The 12405-nt window shown below is 36.8% G+C and overlaps 1 protein-coding gene and 1 long non-coding RNA gene across 2 annotated transcripts in view; both read right to left on the bottom strand.

Moving 5' to 3' along the window:
- The window catches only part of LOC123702745 (attractin-like protein 1), a 30548-nt gene extending 19342 nt beyond the window's left edge, over positions 1-11206 (bottom strand). Inside the window, exons 1-9 of the mRNA XM_045650532.1 lie at positions 10902-11206; positions 6086-6298; positions 5443-5609; positions 4616-4696; positions 3903-4158; positions 2465-2608; positions 1685-1830; positions 886-1004; positions 205-354 (exon numbers count right to left, since the gene is read on the bottom strand). Coding sequence (XP_045506488.1) covers positions 205-354; positions 886-1004; positions 1685-1830; positions 2465-2608; positions 3903-4158; positions 4616-4696; positions 5443-5609; positions 6086-6298; positions 10902-11134 — 1509 coding nt within the window. The 5' untranslated portion in view covers positions 11135-11206. The remainder of the gene's footprint in view (positions 1-204; positions 355-885; positions 1005-1684; positions 1831-2464; positions 2609-3902; positions 4159-4615; positions 4697-5442; positions 5610-6085; positions 6299-10901) is intronic.
- LOC123702748 lies at positions 8028-8896 on the bottom strand. The gene is made up of 2 exons (XR_006752909.1): positions 8598-8896; positions 8028-8226 (listed from the first exon to the last, which is right to left on the bottom strand). It is a non-coding gene; the product is annotated as an uncharacterized LOC123702748 (long non-coding RNA).
- Positions 11207-12405: the final 1199 nt, after the last annotated feature.

The following is a 12405-nucleotide window of genomic DNA, read 5'->3' as shown; positions in this document are numbered from 1 at the left end:
TGGAAAATAATATCATTATTTTGATTGGATTTTTCGATTAAATTAAATGGAATTTTATTTGAATGAAATTTACAGCTTCAAATATTTTCCTCTCATCTCTTCTATTTCACAATAAATATGGTAATAAAATTTAAGAAATTTTTTTGAAAAAAAAATTAACTACCTCAATCTTTTTTTTTTTTCAAAAAAAATTACAAAAATCACCTGCGTAGCCTCCGACTCGGACACTAGACCAGCATGTACATACACCCTTTTGGAAAGTGGGTCAAAAACGGCCGTGTGACCGAACCCGGCCCGCGCCGGCCAACCCCTCGTCTGGGACACTGACCACACCCCCTCGTCTATGTAGAACTCCTAAAAATAAGTTCATTTCAGTTAAAATTGTTAAAATCTCTTAGAAATCAAGTTAATTCGATTGTTGAAATTTATTTTCGTTATGTTTTTGGGAATACACTTTAAAATAATGCCAATAAGCTTGGTTTTATTAATTTATAATGAATAGAAAAAATTAGATCACTAGGCGGGACTCGAACCCGCATCCTTTCACGCCAATCCGTTTCCAGCATAATTGTTGATCAACTGTTGCTCAACATGACTAAGGGCGGCCGTACACGGATCGCTTCAAGCAGTTGAGACCGACGGCTTGAAGACGCGAAAGCACGGTGAATTATAAACATTCATTCACTGCTCGAGCAGTCGCGACCGCTTCAAGCCTTCAACTGCGCGGTATGTAGCGACAACTCGAGCAGTCAACGACCGACCGTTCGAGCAGTCCGTGTACGTCGCTCAGCCCTTAACTGCTTGAGCAGTCCGTGTACGGTCGTCCTAACTTTAGTTTATTATGAATATGCAGTTTAATAAAATCATATTTTCAATAATGATCACCTGTACAAGATGCATATATCCATAGTGCGGTGAATGACCGAAGAACACCAACATCACTGGTTTCTTAGTTTTGCCCAGACGGACGAAAAGTGCTGTGTGTCCGGACAGGTGCAATCCACCTGGAATTATCAATAAAGACTATAATATATATACTTAGTTAACCTTTTCTTCAGTATTTGCAAGCATTGTGGCAGGCGACACCTCGTTTTTTTGTGAAATATTTATTGCCATCGACTATAAAAAGCCCGCATCGCATAGACTAGACTGTCACTGTGTATTTTGGGCAATGTATTTTTAACGAAATTATAGCCCTCACCAAACCTCATTTTATACTTCAATAACATATATTACCAGAGGCAAAACCCGCAGCGTATCAACAGCGGCCGTCTACGCTAGTTTTCCAGTAATGAAGCCACTTTTTTGTGATTTTTTTCGTCTCTTTATCCCCTTTTTTCAGGGGTGTTCCTTGTTTCAGGGAAAAACAGGGGTTTTTCCTAGTTCCCCTTACCGCAATGCTTGAACGGCATATATATGCATTTTTCAGCACGCGGTGGGGGTCACGTTGCGCCACGTCACGTGCGTCACATCTATTAGCCCTCGCCAAACCTCTTTTTCTTATTAAATATTTATTATCAAAGCCCTACAGCGTATAAACAGCGAACTTCTACACTAGTTTTCTAGTAATTCAGCTATATTATTACCTTTTTTTAACATTTTTTGAAAAAAATTTTTTTCATTTTTTGTGATTTTTTTGTGATTTTTATCCCTTTTTTCCCATATTTTTCCCAGTTCCCCTTACCGCAGTGCTTGAACGGCGGCTGCCTGTGCGGCGAGCACGTGGTGGGGGTCACGTTGCGCCACGTCACGTGTGTCGCGTCCACTTGCCCGCGCCACACCTCGTTCGTGACCTCGCCCCCGCGTCCCTCGACGCCGGCTAGGCCTCCGCTATGGAGAAAAAATAGTTTTTTATAAAAAAAAATCAATTTTGATTATTAAACAATATTATCGCTATCTAGCGATAAGGTCACCGTTTGTACATATATTTATCTTATTGTGTTCTTTATGTAAGTATGTCTATTTCTTCTGTGTGCAATAAATAAATATTATTAGCATTTGGTGCAATTTTTTTGTTAATATATAAAAAAAATATTTTATATTGTAGTGTATTTTATACAATCAATTGAAATATAAATACAATTTGATTATTCAATAGTTTCTTTCATTCGCCAAATTTTAATCATGTGCACAGTAATACATTTTTAATTTTTTACCATAAAAACTATTACAAACATGCATATTATAACATTGTTTCAGTTAAATTATTCTATCTCTTAACCAAATTCCCGGTATTCATTTTCCTACTGATGAGTTGAGAGTAAAATTTCGAGGACGCATCATTGCAATACCGTCACGTCACGGAGTAAAGGGACGATTTAGGTATCTTTGAATCTTGCCAAAGAAGTTTCGCTTCTAACACGTGTACACGCACACACGCACAATAAATTGTTATTTCATATATTATATAATTCGTCCTATTATATATTTACCCTTGTAGAAACAAATGTAATTAAACCCTCACCCTCTATCTGGTTCATCAGACGCAACCACTCCACCATAGACAATGATCTCATTGCCATAAATAATGGCAGAGTGGGCAAATCGTAGAGCTGGGATCTCGCCTTTCGCCTCCATAGCGACCCACTCACGCTTGGCTGTTTTGTATCTGCAATAAAAATATTATATTAATATGTATGTAGGATACATATTCATGTTTGATGTTTGTTAGGACATATTTTGAAATGCATTTGTGTCGAAGAAGTATTAACAGAGGATAACTTATTAACACGACTAACAGTAATAAGAAAGTGCAACAAAATTAAATGCAAATTTAAGGCGATGCGCCGCCCTCGCCCCACTCCCGCCAGCCCTACGCCCACGAAGCGAGCGAAGCGGACTTACCGACTCACTCGACTACCCACCGCTCATACCGCTCATTGACCCATAAACACACTTAATCCCCCCCCCCTTATAAACACACTTAACTACCCCCACCCCTCATTCTTACACGCTATTAAGACACTCCCCCCTCACATTCACTATAAACACACTTAACCATCCTCCACTCGCCTATAAACACAGTAACCCCCCCCCCCCCATCGCTATAAATTTGTAAAACAAATATTTTAACTTCCCTCCCCCCTGCGTTTTAAAGACACTTTACCCTCCCCCCACTCACCTATACACAAACTCGGCCGGCGCGAAGGTCTCGCCGCCCACGCGCAATAAATCATCCCCGTACTCAAGCAGCTGGTGTCCTGCGGCGGGCGGCGGCGGGTCGGCCGGCGACTCCCCGCCCTCGCCCCGCTCCCACCAGCCCCACGCCCACGAAGCGAGCGAAGCGGACTTACCGACACACTCGACTGCCCACCGCTCACTTATAGACACTTTACTATCTACCGTGGACCCATAAACACACTTACTCCCGTCTCCAGGCGCTATTAAGACACTCCCCCCCCACATTCACTATAAACACACTTAACCATCCCCCCATTCGCCTATAAACACAGTAACCCCCCCCCCCATCGCTATAAACATACTTAACTAACCTCCCCCCCTGCGTTTAAAAGACACTTTACCCTCCCCCCACTCACCTATACACAAACTCGGCCGGCGCGAAGGTCTCGCCACCCACCCTCAATAAATCATCCCCGTACTCAAGCAGCTGGTGTCCTGCGGCGGGCGGCGGCGGGTCCCCCGGCGACTCCCCGCCCTCGCCCCGCTCCCGCCAGCCCCACGCCCACGAAGCAGACTTACCGACACACTCGACTGCCCACCGCTCACTTATAGAGACATTTTCCCATCTACCGTGGACCCATAAACACACTTACTCCCTCCCAGGCGCTATTTAGACACTTCCCCCCACATTCCCTATAAACACACTTACCCCCCCCCCATCGCTTTAAAAACACTTAACTACACCCCCCCACTTATCATCACACTCCCCTCCCCTCACTCACCTATACACAAACTCGGCCGGCGCGAAGGTCTCGCCGCCCACGCGCAATAAATCATCCCCGTACTCGAGCAGCTGGTGTCCTGCGGCGGGCGGCGGCTGATCCCCCGGCGGCTCCCCGCCCTCGCCCCGCTCCCGCCAGCCCCACGCCCACGAAGCGAGCGAAGCGTCGCGGCTGCAGTTCAGCCCGCGGCGCGAGGGCGTGCAAGAGCAACCGTCGCGCGTGCACTGCCCGGCGCCGTATTGGGCGTTGCAATTGTCTGTATAATCGAATAATTTGAATATTAAACTCATTGTAATCTCATGTAATAATCTTGACAAAACGCATTCATTGAACTTTGATAAAAACTTATGTATAAAATAGCGGATGGCTAGCTAATATTAGGATTTAGTTTATAAATAAAACACGGAGCGTTCTTTACATGACAGATTGTTTAATAGAGAGAGAGGGAGAAGTTACAGATTAAAAGATGCGTTCACAATATGACATTGACAGACAACGAATGCGTTCACATGTCATCAAACTTGATTTCCTACAAACAAACTTTACACTAAGAGATTGTATATTTTTCTGATAAAACGTGCTAATGTCTGATTCCAATAAAATAAGATAGAAAAAACACACAATTATATCCATTGAGAGTAGAAGAAGTTGCGTGTGTCCACTAGTTTAGTGTTAAAGATACTCCTGAAATCAATCATATAAATAAAACATACCAGGACATAGAGGCTGATCACAGGCCACTCCAATCCAGTCAGATTCACAACGACAAGTACCTTCCTCGCATTCACCATGATCTGAAAATGTATTAAAATTATTATTATTTAAAATCAGCCGCTCTTTTAATAAAAAAAAAATAACCTATGTCAAGTGGAGAAATATAACCTATGTGAATAATAAAGCTATCTACTTCTCAAAAGAAGCGTGTGTGCCGAGCGCGCGTGTCATAAGTGAAACTTCTTTGGCAAGATTCAAAGATACCAAAATCGTAGCATTACTCCATGACGTGACGGTATTGCCATGACGCGACCTTGAAATTTTACTCTAAACGCGCCTAAAGAAGTCTCACTTGAATAATTTTTGAAATCGGTTAAGAAGTTTTTGTGTAGAAATTCAATCAAATAAAAATGAAAATAAAATAATAGTACAGACAAAACAAATGAATGTAATAACTGATAAAAATATTAAATGACATAGGACATAATATTATTATGTTGATGAAAACAAGCAATTATACACACAAATATTGATTAAGTAATTAATGTTGTTTTAAATGTATTTTAACGGTTTGTTATTTTTATTAATGAAATAATTATTACATAAGTGATTTGTTTCATAACTTCATCATCTTGAATTTAAAAAAAATTATATTAAAGGGTTTTTTATTTCATGAACATACTTCTCTTAAAACTATCTCTTTATGAGTCCTAATTCTACTATAAATTGCTAGCTCATCTGGTATTCAACTTAACTCAAATGCAAGTCTTTGATGTATATTAATTCCGTCTAAAATAATAAAAAATCGATAATTCATAAAACTCACTAGAACAATTAGTACGATGATCGTTCGACGGGCATGAATACGCCGCGTACGTGACATTAAAGCCTTCCATAGCGTACGCATCATCTGAGAAAAAATGTATCAGCACACTGCCGGAGCGCGCTATGACTTGCCGGCTCCAACCGGACTCGCCTTCTTCGAGGACGCCGCTGAAAATAGAGATTATGAGATGGAAATCTTTGGAAAAGTTTGACACAAGTATTAGAGAAAGGTTTTTAAGTTTTTAATGCATGAGAAATAAAAATCTTGCACTTTATATGTTATGTGAATTTTAATAATATAATAATAAATAATAATTATATAATGAAATGCACAATTTCTAATTTAAACTTAAATCTAAAAATTATTCTACTACAATGTCATAGTATGCCTACATTAAGTAGATAATTCAAATGATATAATCTAAGAACAAAATCCTCATTTTAATCTTATTAAGGTTGATGCTTATTTTTATTCAGTCCATTTTATAATACCAACTTTGTTTATCAAAATGAGGACTATATTCTTCTTTCGGTGAAGCAGCAGATTCAGTTCACTATTTCATTTCTTGACTACTTGAATTTCCACAACGGTCCTAACTCTTATATCTATAATATTCTAAAGTACTCTATTAACACTCACTCACCTAAAAACGGCCAGCAACCGTTCAGCCCTAACACTATCCCCGTCATAAACATACATGTGGTCCCACCCGCACTCCGTCGCGAAGCTCTCGAGCCGCACCCGTATCGCGGGCGGCCCTGGCCCGAGCCACGGGGGAGATATCAGCCAGGAGCATTGTGTACTGACGCTGTAATTGCCAGCGCCATCTGTTATGATGCCCGTCGGTTCGGTCAGCCTGGAATGGGCAGTGGAAGATTACATATTTGAAAACTGGTAACATTTTGTATTAATAACATTGCTTTAGACGCTATGGAGGACGGTGTTCCGGAACAACTACGACATTGAGGTCTTCAAGAAAAGAGCTTATTTGTCCATAAAAGGCTGGCAAATCATCTGTAACACTTCTAGTGTTAACAAGTGTTTATGGGCACTGGTGACCATTTAACATTTAACGGCCCACCTGCCGCTTTGCTTGCTCTGACATAAAAAAAAGAAAGGATGACGCTGATACTTTAGATGCACCGTTTGTTGCTTTTTTTATTGGTTCAAATGAACTTTAATTGAAACCTAGCAACATTTTGCAATAGTAATAGTTCCCTTTCAATTTTTAAATATTCTATACAATAACTTTAAACTAGGTACATAGTGTTCAACAAAGTCGCTTTCCACCATATGTGTGTCTGCATGCTTAGTTATTAAAATTACACATCAGATTTTGATGGCATTATTATTTAATAGATACAGTGGTTTCCGAGGAAAGTTTTAGTAAATAATTTGTTAAGTTTTAGACCAAGTGGATGAAGCTGCGGGAGGAAAGCTTGTTTAATTATAAACTATCTCGACCATTTGAAAGACATCTATACTTTTATTATTATAAAGCTAAAGAGTTTGTTTTTTTGGACACACTAATCTCAGGAACTAACTACTGGTCCGATTTACAAAATCTTCCCGTGTTAGGTAGTGCATTTATCCAGGAAGCTATAGGCTATATATCATCTCGCTAAGACCAATAGGAGCTGAGCACTGCGTGTAAAACTGCGGAGCACAGCTAGTTATCCATATGTAATAACAACATCACTGTATCACATGATACAACAATAAGTTCCATAATTATGAATATAATCTACATTTTTAATCTGTCACACAGTATTCTATTACAGAACACTGCACAATGCCTTGCAGCGACCTTGACATTATCTAAACAATTAAACGGAACAGAGAAATAACAGATGCCCACAGATATTCATTACCACCGGAAAACTAAAATAATAAGCCTGATTAGCATTTGGTGTACAATATGTGTAAATTAAGTATAAGTATGTGAATGATGCATGTGTTAAGTGTATTAATTATGAATTTCAGTTTTTAGTTTGTTTGTTTTTGTGGATACAAATAATTGAAATAATGTTTATAAAACTAGGAAAGATCTTAAGCATTCTTTAGTGTAGATCTCTATTGTATCTGCAAGGAAACAATCCACTCATTAAAATCACTATTGAAGTAGGAATACAAAAAAAAAATATTTCTGATCTATACTAATATTAAAACTAAAGAGTTTGTTTGTTTGTTTGAATGTGTTAATCTCAGGAACTACTGATCCAATTTGAAAATGCATTGTGTTCGATAACCCATTTATCGAGGAAGGCTATATTATAGGCTATATATCATCATGCTAAGACCAACAGGCAGGGCCGCGCCGACCCCCGGCAGCGCCTGTGTGCGAAACCTATGAAGCGCCTCTTTTTTAACGAATCATCATAAAAAACGAATTTAATTTTTGAATGAATATTTTTAATTGTTAATTTTGACTGAAATAAATGTTCTCCAATTTTACAGTACTTAGATAATATTATCATTAATATCTATGTGTACAAAACTGTGGAACATTTAGGAATTAGGATACTAAATAGGTAAATCCCGTTCGCTTCTGCTTGCCAATTACTGCGAAAAATAAAACTCGAACAAAATTTTAACATGCTTTATTAATACAAAAAATTTAATACTTAAATATGAATAACAAAGAAGCTGATCAAAGTAGCGTTTAAACTTCTGGCCAGGCTCCAGGATCATCTTTGGAAAAAGTTGGTATTGGTGATGATAATTGTCTTAACGGTGACGATGGTGTATCAGGCACAGGCACAGACGTAACTTCGGCGGCATCATCTTAAATTAATAACAGACAAACAAATACATAATATTGTTCACATGAGTCTAATCTATGTATCTCCTTGTCTGAATAAACTGATTTATCTATCTATGAATAATTATTTATATTTATACAAATTAGCAGTGTCTGTTTGTAATATTAAAATAACCGCTTTTTACCGATTATGGATGTACGCATTCAGTAAAAAGTACATAAAATAAAATATAATTTTTTACAATTTTTGTCTGTCTGTTCCTTCCGTCTAATCTCTAAGAACGGCCGGAAAAAAAAATTCTATTCAAAATTGAAAAAAAAAAAAATTTTTTTAAATATCCCAAACAGAAGTTATAATATTTATTTTATACAAAATTACATAAAAAGTACACACCACTACATGAAGTGTTTTTTGAATCAGATTTAATAACACTTTCATCGATAACATACCTAACTGGTTTCTGTCTCTAATGATTGTGTCGAAGTGGATGGTTGAGCCGTAAAATATTTACTTATTTTAGTTGCATTTTTATTACGTTCTTCTTCTTGTTTTCTTTTCCTTATTAGATTCTGGTAACCAGATAATTTCTTTTTTTTATCATGATTACTATCACTCCTCGTGAAAACACGTTAAAACAATCAGTAGGTAAAACCTACCCAAACAATGATTATAAAAATTCAATGCGCACCTTACACACACACACACTTTCAATCAAATGATTGTTCATTTGTTTTGTTTTGCCTTAGCTATCTCGTTCGTTTAAATCGGGGAATACCCGTGACCCCACCCCGCGCCCGGGCCCCGCTTCGGGTTGCGTTCAGAAACTCACTCATACTCATACAAACTCGGTGCCTTTACGTCTCTGGTTCAAAGAACTGCCGCCGTTTTAACGTTGAGCTCGTAAGGAATGTAAACTAAAACCCTAAACGTAAAATGAAACCATAAACGTGAATAATAATAAACATTAAATATTGAAAGTCTTGTTCAATAAGCGATAGAGATGTTTTCTTGTTTACAAGGCATATGTTGCGCCTATTGTACCTACTTACTTGTCGATACTCCACTAAAAAAAAACAATCATATCATAATCATATAGGTAACAAAAATAATTTAGGTGGCAGTGGCGGCGCGGCGCCCCTATTGTCTTGGCGCCTGTGTGCGCCGCACACTTCGCACACAGGGGCGGCGCGGCCCTGCCAACAGGCGCGGAGTCACACGGGTGAAACCGCAGGGCACAGATAGTCAGTGTTGAAACTATACAGAGCCCAGAGGAATAGTTTGCTTATAAAAATTATTTTTGCTAGGCAAACAATAAAACTATGCAACACATGCAAGCAAAAATAATAGAGGGCTCATTAAATGTAGGTTTAATAGTTACATCTGGATAGTGTAATTATTAAAAGGGGATAGGGATGGAATTGCGGTACTAAGGCAGATTAACTTGAATTTGAAATACAGGAATAATACAGGAACTGTGTGAATATATTTGGAATTTATCCACCGTAAAAAGAGTACATCGGAACCCTATAGAATTTATAAATCACTACATAGTGGCTTAGTAGTTAGTGGCAAAGTGGCTTTCACTGTCCCCATGTCTCTTTGTATGCTTAAATCTTTAAAACTATGCAACAGATTTTGATGCAGTTTTTTTTAATAGATAGAATGATTCAAGAGGAAGGTTTTAGTATATAATTTATTAGGTTTTAGACAAAGCGGGCGAAGCCGCTGGCGGTAAGCTAGTAAATTATAATACATAGATGAATAGTAAGAGTTTATGTAATACTAATCCACGGCCTAGACTTTACAACCTAATGTATTGTGTGGTTAATATCTTTAGCAATAATCCCATTGTTTTAAATATATATTTTACTAGCTTTTCCCTTTGGTTTTACCTGCAGTACTCCACTCCTGTTGGTCTTAGTGTGATGATATATAGGCTTCCCCAATAAATGGGCTATCTAACACCGAAATAATTTTTCAAATCGGACCAGTAGTTCCTGAGATTAGCGCATTCAAACAAACTCATCAGCTTTAATATTAGTACAGATTTCAATGCCCAGTTTCAATGATTGTTAATCTCTAAAGATTTGATTATGCAAGTGATTAATACCTATATGCAGTATATTAAAAGAAAACCCATAACAATATATAAGATGTTGTTTATCTTCTAGTAATTTAATTATCATTCAAGTTTAATACCTCTTAATTAGTATTAACAGACCAAAATTACATTTTTCATTTGAACATGTTGCAAGATATCAATTTAAACAAGTTTTACTAGTTGATTTATTTATGAAAGCACCATTCATCCCAACAAAAATTACAAAGGAGCAAAAAATCGAGACAATTTTTGCATTAGTGAAGTCATACTTCAAATTACTCTAAAAGTGTGTCATAGGGAGATTAAAGTTGTGGACAATCTTTATTGTTAAGCCAATCAGCCGCAATGCACTACAGCTAGAATATCGAGAAAAATATAAACGATATACATTTTATATGCTACACATAACTCACGATCTAACCTAGAAAGCTGTAACGACCTTTATTTGTTCACTCAGAAGGAAATAACGAAGCCAAAGTATATAATTGGATGATCCTGTATTGATGTTTTTGCAGTCTACTTGGGCATGCTGGCTGTCAAATAAGGTCACTGAACTAGCGAAATTTTCAAGTAAACGTAAAGAAAGGTCTACGTACTTGATCTTCCCGCCGCAGTGCTGGCACTCAGGACCCTGCCAGCCCTCATTACACACGCAAGTATCATTTCTACACACACCATTTACACAGTTGTGGTCACTACACCTTGATAGAACACCATTACAAAACAATAACACTATGAGAACTGAACACAAAAAGGGCGAGAACCAAGAACATTTTCGTCTGTATTTTGATTTGAAAAGGAATAAAAACATTTGCAACGACTCTACCATTTTGATGAATGCATTTTCAACGAGTTTTGTTAACTTATTACGAATGTATAAAATAGTCGTGCGTCGTGTAGAATCCGTACGGTACTAGTTGTCAGGGTGCCCATAACACAAAACGTTAAACTCCACGCATCGTCATAATATCTGTGAATGTAACGTTATTTAATTTTTTTATTCAATGTTATCTTGCATATTATAATATTACAGACCTTTAAAATACACATAATGTTTATCCGAAATGAAAATGATTATAAATATGAGTAATAGTAGATACACATTACTTCTAAAATATATTGCTATAGTTGCATATTAGTAAATGTCTTTATTTTGTTTTACTGTAATAATTTGAAGTATGTATGTACAAATCCGGAAAATATTAAAACTTAATCACCCTATTAAATCGGGAAATAAAATTTATATAGCAACATTAAACTTTGACGTTTATATAGATGCAATAGAATACGTCAAAAACATATTTCTTTCAAAAAGATAAAAAATAGCAAAATTTCAGACATTTTTCATCACATTCAATTTAATTTATGCAAGGTCTATTTAAATAACGAGTTTTAACTTTTATTCAAATAATGAGTATTATTTAAATAAAACATGTTCCTTTATTAAATTTATAGATGCCGTGTACAGATTGCAAAGCGTTGTGTCAAGGTTGTGTCACTTTTACATTCGTTTCTTAATATTTTCACTAGATGTCGCTAGTGCATTGAATAGGCCAAGAAAAGGCGCGTGAATTGTGAATCGTCGTCGTCGTATTTTGTCAGTTTGTAAAGTATTGAAGTTTTTTAATTTAAAATATAATATTATAAACTTTCTGATTTAAACAGAAATCGAACATATTTATTATTTACCACAACTCTTTATATTTTAAAAGAACTGGGATTTTAAACTATTGTAAAGTAGTTTGGTAAGTAGTTAATTATAATTATAATGAAAACTATAAAAAATGTGTGTGTACATTTTTAAAATGCATGTAGATTGTAAAAAAAAATACAAAATAAGTATATCTGTAAAACTAGTTACGTTATCGTTAGTTCATGTAGATATTAAGACGTAGGTATACCTACTTACTTTATTTTTTTGCTACCCCCAGATTTGAATATTTTGAAGTTTATTTTCTCGAACCTAATTTAGTGACACTTTATACATTCTCATTATCAAAACTGTATATTTTAAAAATGTTCAAACTTTTTTGGCTCAACTGCGTGTACACTGCGTAAAACTAACCTAAATCTAAACTTGAAGCATGCTTTCCTCAAAAA

The sequence above is a fragment of the Colias croceus genome, chromosome 24, assembly GCF_905220415.1.
Source record: "Colias croceus chromosome 24, ilColCroc2.1".
Classification (NCBI taxonomy): Eukaryota; Metazoa; Arthropoda; class Insecta; order Lepidoptera; family Pieridae; genus Colias; species Colias croceus.
The sequence above is the reverse complement of the archived record's forward strand: the minus strand, read 5'-3'. Positions and strand labels throughout refer to the sequence as shown.